At 33.2% G+C, this 14,972-nt stretch overlaps 1 protein-coding gene across 14 annotated transcripts in view; it reads right to left on the bottom strand.

The window, feature by feature from the left end:
* The window catches only part of SLC36A4 (solute carrier family 36 member 4), a 93,114-nt gene that overhangs the window by 25,824 nt on the left and 52,318 nt on the right, over positions 1-14,972 (bottom strand). For 11 of the 14 annotated variants that reach the window (XR_008911335.1, XM_007495035.3, XM_007495036.3 and 8 more), the window contains 3 exons: positions 10,094-10,178; positions 2,180-2,404; positions 109-207 (listed from right to left, as the gene is read on the bottom strand). Coding sequence is in view for 13 of the 14 variants with exons in the window: in XM_007495035.3 (XP_007495097.1) it covers positions 109-207; positions 2,180-2,404; positions 10,094-10,178 (409 nt within the window). In the remaining variant the exon portion in view is untranslated. The remainder of the gene's footprint in view (positions 1-108; positions 208-2,179; positions 2,405-10,093; positions 10,179-14,972) is intronic. The other 3 variants (XM_056794516.1, XM_056794518.1, XM_056794515.1) reach the window with 1 other exon arrangement.

Raw genomic sequence — 14,972 nt, 5'->3', positions numbered from 1 at the left:
TTAAAAAGAAACAAATAATCTGAAATAAAGAAAATGGAAAAATAGTTCACTTAAAATACTTGATTACCTAGCCCTTTTAATACTTAATGCTTTAAAATAAGTTCTTACCACTCCAATGCCTTCAAAAGCAAATATAGCTGTACCAAAAAAGAGTGGATATTTCTTCAAACTAGCCACAGCTGGAAGACTGCGGGGATCTGGCAAGCCCTATTGATTGGAGAAAAAAAAAACTTTCACAGATAGGTAGGATGTCTTATTTTAATGAAATTTACAAAGTATATCATTTGCTTTTCTGTGTTTCCTAAGTTTTTCAAAAATTAATCATTTTATTTTCAAACAAAATGACTACACTTAAATCAGGATTATTCTATCAGGTTCTAACTATCAGAAGCTGCTAATCCCCTGCCTATATCTGCTAACCTATTTTCAATTACTTCCTTCTACTAGCAGAGTCCATGGTACCTAATAATAGAATTGGCTCTTAAAGAAATAGCAGAAAGCTATTTCAGTTAGTAGGTCCTCCTTGGTATTGGCATCTTTGGTTCATTTCCTAGCTTCCCTTGCCCAACACTTCTATACCCTGGGACTTTCAAGTGTCTAACAATTGTTTGGGACTTTTACCCTCAAACCCAGATCTTCCTTATAGTATCTCTGTGTTTTTGGCTCTTATAAGCCTTGCTTCTGATTTTATTATTATTTTATCTTGATCTAGATTGCTAGGCTCTTGGCTTTGGCCTTGTCCTAACCTTTCATATGAATATTCAATCTAGAATGCTCATTAAATATTCTAGTTTGATCATTGATTTCCATTCCCTCTTCTAATCTGGCTCACTCCTATGACACTCTCTATTGCATGTTCACAGGTCTGTCTCAGATCTAGTTTTTTAAACCTTTATGACCTCTGATTCAATGCTGCCTGTAGTAGTATTGGCAAAGCCATTTGTTTATAAATGCTTTGTTTTTCACAAGTGTCTTAAATTTCTAGAAAGCACTTAGCAGAGTGCTAGATACATGAGAGATATTAAAATACTTGCTGAAATAGATATAGCACTAAAAAGGGCTTGAAAGAGGCACATTTGTTTTTTCTCTAGCCTTTTAAACTTAACTATGTGATCTTAGGTAATTCATAAATTCAAAGATGGATATTAATACAAGAATAATAATACAACAGGCACTATAAATGGCATACCCCTTAACTAAGTTTTACATAGGGTAATGAATTCTTTAGGCAAAAGAAGTTATAAGAGATATCAATATGGTTCCTATAAGATTCCCTGAGCATTGGGGTTGCCCTATATAATCTCTTTCAAGAAAATGAAAGTGACATTTTGAATTCAACAAAATATAAAATCATTTGAAGGCAAGTACAAAGTGAGGGCAAAACTGGAAAGAATCTCAGCAGTCATCTAGTTTGACCTGTACCTGAACAAGACTCCTCATTACATGATACCTGGCAAGTGATCATCCTTGAAGTCTTTGCTTAAAAACATTCAATGAGGAGAACCTGTTGTCTCCTAAGAGAGCCCTTTGTGCTTTTAGATAGCTCTGATTTTTAACAAGTTTTTCCTTACATAAAATCCAAGCCTGCCCCTCTGTAAATTTCTCAACAGAAATTCTTAAAAATATTGCAAAATTTCCATATCCAGCTAAGGTGAAAATATAATAGACATATTACATAAGTAAGAGATGTGCTAACTTTATCTGACTCTATCAATTTTTGTACATTTTTTTGGTAAAATAATGAAGTAAAACAAAGTAGAAGCCATATGACTTGGGAATGCTTTATGATTTACACAAAATTTTTATGAAGCTTAAATGTTAACTTGGCACCCATGAATAAAAGATTGTACATTAAGTATCGTCCTCCTCTGTAAAATGAGAAAATTGTCCTGAATGATCCTCCAAATCCTTTCCAGCTCTGGCAGCTATGCTTTTATGTGCAAAAGATGAAGAGAAAAATTATATGCTATGATCATCAACAGTAACAAATAAAGTTTAAAATGTGGTGGATTCATCTATCTAGCCCTTGCTTTTTCATATTTTTGTTCATCAAAACCCATCTTTAAAAAACTGGCATAAAAATTATAAAATATTATTAAAAACTCTAATAATTACTTATACTGAATATTTTAAAAAGTAACAATGAAAAATCTAATAGTTTAAGATGGGTAATACTTACTCTAAAAATGTACTGGTAGATTATTATAAGACTGACGGCCATAGATAGATTGGCAAGGAATGAAAGCACAGCCAGGGTCTTTAGTTCACGAATGAAGACCAAAAGAAATAAAAATGGAAGGAAGCAAAGCATATACATCCTCAGGTCAATACTCCTTTTCTCATATAGAGTTGATTCATCTGTACTGTTCAGTGACAATATATGCTCTGAAATTCCTTCATGAATCTATAATAGGATTGGGGGAGAAAGGAGAAAATATAGAGATAATTTTTAAACTTCGTTATCTATTCAGTTTTACCCATTTAAAAAATATGGCTAAGATAACAAAAAAGAGATACAGAGAAATCAGTGATCTATGGTATCACTTACAATAACTAATCATAGTAATTTTAATTGACCATATATAGACCAAATATACACAGGTATACAAAGGCATCATTTCTTAAATTAATTTATTAATTAGTTTGTTTATTTATTTATTTTTAAACCCTTACCTTCTGTCTTGGAATCAATACTGTGTATTGGTTCCAAGGCAAAAGAGTGGTAAGGGCTAGGCAATGGGGGTTAAGTGACTTGCCCAGGGTCACACAGCTAGGAAGTGTCTGAGGCCAGATTTGAACTTAGGACCTCCCATCTCTAGGCCTGGCTCTCAATCCACTTAGATACCCAGCTGCCCCCACAAAGGCATAATTTTAAAGACACTAACCTACTTGAAGCATAGATAACCAAACATTTTTTCTCTAATTCTACCAAGAATTATTTTTCTAAAATTATTTTTTCCTCCTGTGAAAATCTAGTACAATAAAATTGTTTTTAGGATGAATCATCAACTCACTCAGTTTGAAACTTTATGAAGAAGCACCACACTTTTGAACTGTAATATGATACACTAAAGAAAGTTGTAACATGTATATTTAATGTAGCTGCTGAGTGTACTAATATTGTATAGATCCAACCTTTAAAAGCCTATTTATTTCTTCTAGTGTGAGAAGGAAGTTGTAATATTTTTCACAATTATAATGTACCAAATTAATTGTTAAAAGAATAATCTACTATATGAAATATTTCATAAGAAATATTTTGAAATCATATTAAATACTTACATCAAGAATTCATTGTATGGCATTATCAACCCATGGGAAACTGGACCCCTAACCTGCTCCAACCAGAAATTTTTAACTGCCCCAAAGAAGACTCACCTCATATCCATCCCACACTTTTCTAACTTACTCTGTTACCAGACAGAGAACGTTCTAAGGACCTTTGTTCTGTAATCCCTCAATACCTTCAATCCTCCCTACAGTTCAGTTTTTTTTTTTTATATTCAGACTATATGCCCTCATGCTATTTTCCATGAAATGACTTTTAAGAATCCCCTTTTCCTTTTTCCTCCTCAGGCATTCCTGTCTGAATAAGGCTGTGTGTTGTCCAGAATTACAATTCTTTGATTCTGAATAAATGCCTCACTTTATTTATTGATTACTTAGTTGGTCTGAGTTTTTCTTCCAGGTTGCCAGCACCATACTAAGTAGTAAGTAGACAATTTCACTTTAAACCTGGAGCAAGTAAACTATTCTATCCCTCCCCAAAAAGGTCAATTGTTCTTTTAAAAGTGACTAGTCTCCACTGTAATAATTTTTTAATTTTTTGATAAGTGTAATTACTCTTATAAACTCAATTTCATCTTATTGCCTACGTTAAAACACTGACAGAAAAATTAAAAATATTACTATACAACTTTAAAAATATTTTTAACAAAAATGTTAAGTGGAGCAGATCACACTAAGTTTAAATACCACTAACACCAATTTGCCAAACCCCTCCCCCTGATGGCTTGATAAACTCTCTGAGATTCTATGATTCTGTAAATGATCTATTCTTTGGATTATTTCTTTTATGCCTTACTTTTTTTCTTTAAACCTTTACCTTGGAATCAATACTGTGTAAGGGTTCCAAGACAGAAGAGCAGTAAGGGCTAGGCAATGGGGGTTTAGTGACTTGTCCAGGGTCACAGCTAGGAAATGTCTGTCATATTTGAACCCAGGACCTCCTGTCTCTGGGCCTGAATCTCAAACCACTGAGCTACCTAACTTCACCCTTTGGTTATGCCTTATTAACAAATTGGTCAGTTGAAATCATGTATAATCCTGTACTGCAAGCAACAGGTCTTTTTAGGGTTTAAAACTGTCTCTTAAAATCTTTGAACCCAAGAATATTAGACCAACTATGCACTCTTTTATGAACTACACAGTCCTTATTAAACTTGTGAATTGCATCAATCTATCCAAGATTAGGGATATTATACAAGAATTTCCAATCTGAAAACTATCTATCAATGTTTACTGTAAATTAGTCTATAGCCAATAGTCTTAGAGAGCTGCCTAAGGCTTACTGAGGTTATGTGTCTGTAGTAACCCAACTAATGATTATGAGGTGAGATTTGAACCTTAGATATCCTTGACTTTAAAGGGCAGCAATCCATACAATAAACTGTACCATCTTTGGTCTTATGAATTATCCTTCCAAAATTAAATGTCATATTATTTGAGTGGAATAGGAATAAAGTTATTAATTCATAGCACTTTGCTTTTTATTAACATATTAGTTTTATTTACCTGATTTTCAAAGTAACCAAACTATTTAGGGCTTTGTAGGAAACAAAGTTTTACTCTGCAATAATCCTAAAATAATCATTATATATTAGTGAGGAAAACTGTTCAATAATTGACATAACTTTAAAGCTAAGAATGTGGAAGTTAGAAGGGATCTTGGAGATCACTTCAGTCTGAACACTTTTATTGTACACATTAGAAAATTAATATCTAGAAAAACTAAGTGATTTGCTTTAAACAATAAAGCTATTCTCCAAGTTAGTAGAAGAGCCAAAATGATAACTCAAGTATTTTTTTTTTGTGAACTTTTCATTACATCCTGATGGCTAAGCTGGCTAGATAAGAAGCCTGATGTGTCAGATGCTTGGAAGTCTAATTGGATGTGTCACAAACTCCTTTTAATATATTAGCTTACTTCCCAAAACTTATAGATACTTATATGAATAACCCAAAGAATGATAATTACAGAGATATATACCTAGATGTAGATTTTAGTAACCAATTATGTTCTTTGATGACCTCTACAGTCAGAGGTTGGTTATGAAAAATGGGTTAATCATATACAGATATATGATGTACATCCATACATACATATATATGTGTACATATGGATATATCCAAATGAAATGTATGGCTATATATGTATATATTCACATAGTTCACTTATAATTTTTTTGTTGAAAGGTGAAACATTGAAATGAACACTCAGAAAATGAAGACATCAAATTGAATTGTTTTCCATCTTGATTTTCCAAGTATCAAATCCAAAGTATGAGGTTGTTTTTTAAAAAAAATAAATAAAGAGTTTCATGTCTATGCTCTTTGGTAAAGTCAACCTCAAAATTAATACAAAATTTTACCAATCTATATTTCTCTGTTGTTTCCTATAAGCAATGGGGAAAAGGTTAGAATAGGAAGAACCTCCTGGAGCCACACAACTTGCAGGTTTACACACACACACACACACACACACACACACACACACACACACACACACACACACACTCTGCTGTGTGATACAGTAATTACAGATAACATTGTTGTCCCTATCTAAATAAAAGCTTAATAATGAAATACTATGAATTCAATTTTTTACAGATTATGACATGGATCATGACAATTACATTTAATTAAAACTCTATTTTAAATTATTAGAGTTTGACCAATGATTTTATTTCATCTATTTATTCATTCAAACATAATTAAGCACTTAGATTTAAAAATGCATTGTATTTGTTTTGGGGAGACACAAAGTTAAAGATGACATAGTCCTTGTCCTTGAGGAGTTTATAGTCTTGTAGGCGTGATGATATACATTTAGGATTATAATGTAAATTAATATAATATACATAAAATGCAAAAAAGGAGTATAAATAGAGTGTTATGAGTTTAGATGGGAGGACAGAGCTTAATAACTGAGGTTGCCTTTGTGCTGAGCCTTAAAGAATGGGTAGGGGTTTAATAAACACAGTTTGGGAGTAGAAGAAAATGAGTATTTCAGGCATACTCAGTGGTATTAGCAGAGGTATACAGAAGGGAAGACAAAAAGACAAAATAAAGAGCTTCTGAATCATCACCTCACTATGTAAGGGAGAATAAATGAAGGGTAAAAGTGTGAGACAGAAATGAGCTCAGGCAGGATGACTGATAGTTCTAAGTTAGGTGCTATTAAATTCTTAAGAACTTTTCTACAGTGAGAAAAATTCTTGATCTTTACCTTCCCATGTACTCTGCTTAGGTGAATCTTTTACTATTGCATTTAACTAATTTTTTTCCAGTTTTGACTATATACTCTATCCCATGATGCTTTGAAAGTACTTCTACTTCTCTATTTTAGGAAATCCTCCTATATAAAGTTCCTTTCTTACAATAAATGAAAATTAGCTGAATTAAAAAAATTCCGAAAACCATTCAATTTTTATCATTTAAAAGTAGTCACTAGTCCTAAAGCTTATAAATAATATAACATTTATTAAATTTTTATAGTTAAATCTGTAAATTGTATAGTTCTAGATGCATAAGATGGGAAAAATTCCCTCATGAAGAATAGCTCAATTAATTAGGGTCTTATTTGTAGTTCTATTATGAAATATAGTTTATTAGACTAGGTAGTGCTTATGCCATTATTTTATGGATGAATATGCAAATATTAATTCAACTATAGTCTTAGCAAAAATAAGATTTATGAATTACAAATATATTTGTGGAAATGAAACAATTTTCTTAAACAATTAAAAGGGAGGCTGTTTAGTCCAATTTGTACAAGAATCTCTTTTTCTAAATATCCAAGTGGTTGTCCTTAAAGAATCTCCAGGCAGAGGAAATTCACTACTTCACTACTTTCCACTTTAGGAATTCTATAATTATTGTGAAGTTTTTATTACCTCGAACCTAAATTTTCTTCTTGGCAACTTCCACCTGATTTTGCCCTGGGGAGAACAAATCTAATATCCCTTCCACAGGACAACCCTTTCAATACTTGAAAATAGTTATAATCATCCCCACAAACCCTGACTGAAGTGCTTTCTTCTTTAGGCTAAATCTCCCTACCTTATTTGGCCATTACTCCAATGGCATAAACATGAGATCCTTCACTATCCTGGTTGACCCTCTGCTGGATGCTCTCTAGGTAATCAAAGACCTTCTTATAATGTCGTACCCTAAACTGACCACAAAACTAAAGTTAGAGTCTAATCATGGAAATGGGAATATCACCTCCTTATTCTTGGATATTATGCTTATCTTGAAGTAGCTGATGATCATATTAGCTTTTTTGCCCAGCACATCCCTGATCCCTTCTAATCTCATCCCTAATCTCAGATCATCTCAGCTACTACTGCCCTCCTTTCCAAAAATATCTTGTCTTCATTCTGAATATATTCGGCATAAACATATACATATAAATGTTGTCTCTCTTTTAAAACTGTTAACTCCTTGAAGGCAACTGTTTTACTTTTGGTTTTGTATACCTGTCACTTAGCACAATACCCAACAAATGGTAGCATTCAGGAATTGCTTGCCGATGGTAATTCATATTGAGTTTGCAGTCTCCATAAACTTCCTCCTATCTTTTACAAATTGCAGCCTAGTAATACCACCTCATCTTGAATTTGTAAAGATGATTTTTAAATTATTTTAGACTTTGTCAGCATTAAATGTCAATTTATTAGAATCAGTCCAGTGTTCTGAACATGGAATTCTGAAGCTGTCATTCCAATAAATGAGCTATACTTCCTGGTTTTGTATTATTTGATAAGCCTAGCAGCCATGCCTTGATCTAAGTCATTAATTAAAAATATTACCAAGGCTAAGGTCAGATACCTAAGGTGTTCTTTATGCCAAAGATCTTCCTCTGAGGTGACATCTTTTTGCCACCCTTGAGTCTAATCATTTGCTCAGTTGAGAATCACTGTACTAACATTAACCAGCTCAAAGCTCTCTCATCTTGTCCAAAGAAAGACATAAGGTTCTTTACTAAACATTCTGCTAAGATATGGATAAACTATATCTATAGCATATTCTTGATAGTTTAGTATCTATACATTAAAGATCTGTGAATTTGTCAGTATGGGACCTCCCACCACCAACACTGGTCATAAGGGATACATAACTGAAGAGGTGAGTCTTAGAGAACTGCAAGAAGGATAAATGACTTTTTGTAGTTGGGACATTTTGCAAATTTAATCGACAGAACTTAAACCTAACTCTTTCTGACCTGAAACTTAGCTCTACCTATGGGGCTACAATGCTCCTCTCCATTTTAGTCCCCCTGTCAACAAAGCTGATGTAGCTTGACTTAATGCATTCTCAGTGCTTGAAGCAGAGGACCACTGGCTGTAGGCAGTGGGAATTGCTGCCTGTCTACAGGTTTGCTGTGATTATAGGTAGAGAAAGGAAGATTACAGTTCTATATTGCCAATATTCTTTCAGCAGGAGTTCGAAAAATAGCTTTAGCAAAGAGAAGTCAGGCTAAAGAAAAACTTTTGGTAAAGGACAAGGAGGTCCTAGGTGAGAATTCTGGGACAAGGCAAGTATAGCTAGTCTAAGAGAAGCCACAACAGTAACAAAAAGCTTTGCACAAGGGAAATAAAGCTAAGAATGAAACTCATTCAATAAAAAAGTAACTTGGTTATATCAAGACATAATTCTATGTGCTAAAGAAAAAAAGAACATGATAATAGGAAAAACAGGCTTGGAATCAGGTAAAGATGATTTTAGTGCCTCCATCACTAACTAGCTGAGTGACCAAGAGGAAGGTAATTCAAGTAACCAATAACTCTGAGCCTCAATTTTCTCATCTATAAAATGTGAGGGTTAGACTAGATGATCTCAAATATCCATTTCAGTGTGAAAATCCTTGAAACTAGAGGCTTTATTATTTATTGCTGTTAGACTTTATATTAAAAAAGAAAAAATACAATATGTAAAATATTACATAAAGTATATTCTTTCATAAATACATTCATGCTTATACTTAAATTAAGATGAGAACCCATGTATTACTCTCTATAGTGCTTGCTACCACACAATGCCTATGCCAATCAATAAACATTTTTAAAGCATTTAATATGTAAGTAAAACTTATAACTGATGATGACAATGATAATAAAGAAGAAAAGGAAAAAGAAGATAATAATAATAAAGACTACCTACCCGTTACAAAGGAATGTGGTTTGGCATTTTTTTGGGTAGAGCTCCAACTTCAGTGCTTGGCATGTTTGCCCAAATAGGCAGTCAGTCTCTACCAAGGCTGAAGACCACTTAAAGTCAACCTGAAACAATATCCCAACATAAAGGAGAACTACCGAAAACTGCCACACTTTGATGAGGATAGTACCTACTTATATTCAATAATTCTTCAGTTCTATTGATGTCCACTTCTATACTTTCCCCTTTTCCAAGTGAAGCCTCACAATGCTCTTTTCAAATACATTCGCACAAAGAAATATGCTCCGAGAATCCTGGAGCTCTGGGATACCAAACCCAAAGGACTAGACAGATAACCTCTAAGGTCTCTTCTAGCTCTCTATTTATGATGCTATGAGAAGGATCAATTTTATGTTCTTATATGGCAAAGAGAGATCAGGCAATGATAACAAGGCAACAGAGCTAATAGATCATTTAAACTCAGAAAGCTGGAGACCGATTTGCAGAAGTGAAGCCTAACAAAACAATGAAGTTGTCACTCTACATGAAATTGAAATACTTCCACACTAAAATGGAATTTCTACAGAGGGAAAGATAATGGTAAATAGGGATAACTGCGTAAAACTGTTTCAATAATTGGAAGAAAAATACTTACTTGCTTCACATTCTCAGCTAAGAAGACAATGTAAGCACTACAGAATCCTAGCTGTGTTATCACCAGAAAAAAGTCCACAATATTCCTGAAAACAGATACATATAATTTAAGGTTATCTTCCTAAAATGATATATGTTTTACCCCTTTTTTCAACTGTTAATAAATTTTGAAATAAAGTTTCTATTTTTCCCAAGTGACAGTAAATTAAAATATTCATTTTCTATAATGTATAGACACTTACAATTTACAAATGAATTAAAAGAAGGTAATAAAAGATCCTGTTGTGCTAACAACACCCCACCCCCCAAAGGAACACGACTCGGCAAAGCAAAGTCCTTCAACAAAGAATTATACTTATATTAAGAGGCAGAATTCTCCTCCAGTGTTCGAAGACACCTGGAATCAAAGTTTAGCTGTTATCACTAGAGGAACGACCTTATGTTAGTTACTTCATCTCTCTCTGGATCTCAATTTCCTCATCTGTACAATGAGAGATTTTCAACTAGATGGTTTCCACTTGCAGCTAGCTCTAAATCCTGCAGATATGATAATAAACAACTACAAAAAGCAATTAACTGACGTTCTCATTACTGCAAAATCTCCCACCAATACAGAGAATGTCCTATGCAGACTCCAAAGGCACAAATATGCTTGGGACTTGGAGTCAGAGCTGGATGGGCCCCTAGATGTCATCTAGTTCAAGTTCTTCATTTGACAGATGAGGAAATTGAAGTGCAAAGAGGCTAAATTGTGTGACCAAGATCAAAGATGTATGTAGCAGCAGCAAAAGTTTGATGCCACACCTCTGACTCCCAATGGCTGGAGTACACATTGTTGCTGACTAGCCTACATTCACTGTGCCATCAGCAGACTCACCCATCTGTCCATACAGAAGCTGTTACGTGCCATAACTGATGGAGGTCAAGGTGTCACATTCAGCCTTTGCTGCTTGAACACTACAATTTAGCCAAGGCACAGAAACATTATGCACAGAATGGCCTATATGCTACCAATAGCAATGGGGCATCAAGAACCACCCACTCCACTGAATGACCAAGACCAAGGCCCATCCCATGGCTCAAATATTCATAACCCTAAAGATCAAATGTATTTCAAGTTTCAAATATGATAGATTCAGAGTCTTCTGTTCAACTTTATCAATTTGGTTCTGGTTCAGATTAAGTGAATACCTCAAAAATTTCTTATTTCAATATTAATAAAAGTAATTGATACCCACACTTCCATATGGACCCAGAAGATTAAGCAGGAAAATTGTTCTATTGACCAATCTCCATACAATATGATCTTACAGCCCTTCACTGTACTGATCAGTCTTATCAACATGCTCTATAACTTATTATGTCCATTCTAAAATATGTTATGCAGAACTAAACAACATAAACTCTAAATATGGTTTAATGAGAGTGAAGTCTATTATCTTCTATATTCTGAAACTTATGCCGCTCTTAATATAGTCTAAGTAAACGAGCTGTAGCTTAGTGAACTCAGCTTTTTTTAGTTGCCATATTGATTTTTCAGGCCTTTAAAAATTCTTTATATTTTTTTAAAGTAAAATGCTAGCTAGTCATGCCTCTTCTATCTTGTACTTACAAAAATTAATCTTTTTCATGTACTTGTAAAATGTTTTGAAATGCACATTTATTTTAATTAAATTCCTTTTGGTTCAAAAATGTTGAGATCTTTGCAATCTGACATGTCACCCAAAGCTTTAACTATCCAACCTAGTTTTGAGACATCAACAAATATTCATGCAAATAAGCCTGTCATTTATGTATTTATCCAAGTGACTGATTAAAATTTTCAACAAAGTAGGGCTATGCTCAGATCCCTGGGATATTCCACTACAGACCTCCTTTTAAAGTTGACCTCAAACCATTAATGACTATATTATATGTCCAGTTACAAATATACCTAAATGTAGTACTGTTGAGCTCTCAGCCCCACAAGAATAGTAGATGAGTAACTCTGTCAAATGACTTGTTAATTCTAGGTAATAGGTATCTGCAATAACCTCCTGATATAAAAGAAATGAGGCTAGTCTGGCAATAAGCTTGTTTCATGAAGCCATGCTACCTTTCTGTGATTAATGCACCCCCCCTTTTTTTTCAGAAGTTTACTAGTCATCCCTTTAATACTATGTTCCAGACATTTACAAGGAAATGGGGTCAAGTTCATTAGCTATAATGTGTAAAAAACAAACAAACAAAAAACTATACTTTTTTCTTTTAAAAAAAATAATGTTGTTAGATTTTCTCCAATCCTGCAGCAACTTTCCTGTTTTCTACAATCTTTCAAAAGTATTTAATGATAGCTCAACAATAATATTTATCAGTTTTTTCTCTACTCTGGAATGTAGCTTGTCTGGGCCAAGCAACTTGAACTCTTCTTTGCTCTCTTTTTATCTTATTACTTCTCTCGGTTTCTCCAAAGTCAATTTCCTTCTGCCATTTCCAATCCAAAGATAATTTTACAGAAGAATTGAATACTTCTGACTTTTTTCTTTTCTTCAAGTTTCCCCATCTTCAACACCAAGAAAATGTTTTTGTTTTGTTTAGCACTTGTCAGCCTCAATTAAATTTGAGTTTTATAACTGCTGACACTATTCTTATACAAGTATTCTGCATTGTTGAATTCATCTTTCAATATTTGTGCTTAAATCTATCTTTTACATATCTTTTTTAAAAAATTCATTCAACTCCTCCTTCCCTTCCCCAGACCACAGAAGGCACCATCCAGCAAAATATACAGATTATGTGTTTTGTGTTCTACATATCTTTTTTTTTTTTTAATCTGTATGGCTCCTCATTCTCCTCCTCAATCAAAATTTTGTGTGTCTGTGTCTTCAGAATTTCATTGTTGAGAATTTCCTATTCTTACATGACTGTCTTCCACTATAGAATTTTAGTCCATGGGATATTTCCTTTGAACTCTTTAATAAATGTTCTCCCAAAATACAGGATACTCTAAAGACAATATTTGACAACTCCTTTATTGAAAATTCTAGGATGGAATGCTCATTTCAATCCAAGATTCCCATAATCTGTTCTTAGAAATAACTTCTTTCTTAATGGTTGCAGTGAGGTCTAGAATAGCAGATACCCCTAAATGATTCTTTCACATTTGGAATAATGAAATTATCATTCTGACAAGCCAAAAAGTTATTAGCTGTTGCGAATGAAAGAAAAGAGATACGGAAAGAAAGAGAAAGCACAGCAACAAATGTCCAGATAGTCTGTTATTTTAAATCATATATTCTATTTTTATCCCAAGAGTTCTATGGTATGCTTTGAGGAAAGTATCACATCTATTTCTGCTTTAATTGGTCTTCACCCAAATGCTTTCCACTATATCTTCACCCTCTTTTTCCTGGATTTTCTCAGATCCTTTTTAATATAAAATGTCACCACCACTATTAAGTCTAAACCCCAAGAAAATAGAAAAAATGGAAGGTTCTTTTAGGTACAAAACTAGAATAGTTCCTTTTGTGTTGGCAAAGAACTACTTTGTCCAGGTTTATGTTTGGCTGGGAAAAAATAAGATAAATCCCAACACTATTATTTCTATTTCCCCTTTAAACTTATAAAATAGAGGAAAGAGACTTTTTAAAAAAAAATTATTACCTACATATACACTAAACACCATTCTCTGAATGTAGAAAAAGTCTGATGTATATATATTTTTAATTAGCAGGAAGTTTTATTTATGTTTTATCTTTATTTTAATAACAAATTTCCAAATAAGTTTTCCATTCATATGATTCACGCTATTTCCCTCTCTTTTCCCCTCCCTGCTCCTGGAGTTGACATTCAATCTGTGTTAATACATGTATTATCATCCAAAACATTTCCATATTATTCATTTTTAAGTGAATAATTTTATAAAGCCAAAACCCCAAATCATGAATACAAATAAACTGATAAATCATATGTTTTCATCTGCATTTCTACTCCAACAGTTCTTTCTCTAGAGGTAGATAGCATTCTTTTTTATAAGTCCCTCAGAATTGTCCTGGATCACTGTATTGCTGTTAGTAACCAAAGCCTATCACATTTGATTATTCCACAATATTTTAGTTTCTGTGTATAAATGTTTTCCTGATTCTGCTATTTCATTCTGTATCAGTTCCTGTAGATCTTTCCAGTTCTTACTGAAATCATACTGTTCATTATTCCTTATAGCATAAGAGTATTCTATCACCATCATACACCACATATTGTTCAGCTATTCCCCAATTGAGGTATGTCTTTTTAGTTTCCAATTCTCTGCCACTGGAAAAAGCACAGCTATAAACATTTTTGTAAAAACAGGCCTTTTCCCATTCTTTTTTTTTTTACCTCTTTGGGATACAAAACTAGTTGTGGTATTGCTGGATCAAAAGGTATGTAGTATTATAGCCTTTTGGGCATAGTTCCAAATTGCTCCCCAGAATGGTTGAATCAATTCACAACATCACCAACAATACATTAGCATCCCAATTTTGCCATTCCCTCCAACATTTACCACTTTCCTTTACTGTCATACTGGCCAATCTGATATGTGTAAAGTGGTACCTCAGAATTGTTTTAATTTGCATTTCTCTAATCGAGAGTGTTTTAGAATATTTTTATATAATTATTGATAAGCTTTGATTTCATCTGAAAACTGCCTATTCATATTTTTTGACCATTGAGGAATGATTTAGGTCTGATAAATATGACTTAGTTCTCTATATATTTAAGAAATGAAACTTTTATCAGAGAAATATGTTATATAATCAAAATTATTCATTTTACATCTTGTTTTCTACCTCTTGTTTATTAATAAGTTCTTCCCTTCTCCATAGATCTAATAGATAAACTATTCTACATTCCTCTAATTT

The sequence above is a fragment of the Monodelphis domestica genome, chromosome 4 (assembly GCF_027887165.1).
Source record: "Monodelphis domestica isolate mMonDom1 chromosome 4, mMonDom1.pri, whole genome shotgun sequence".
Classification (NCBI taxonomy): domain Eukaryota; kingdom Metazoa; phylum Chordata; class Mammalia; order Didelphimorphia; family Didelphidae; genus Monodelphis; species Monodelphis domestica.
The sequence above is the reverse complement of the archived record's forward strand: the minus strand, read 5'-3'. Positions and strand labels throughout refer to the sequence as shown.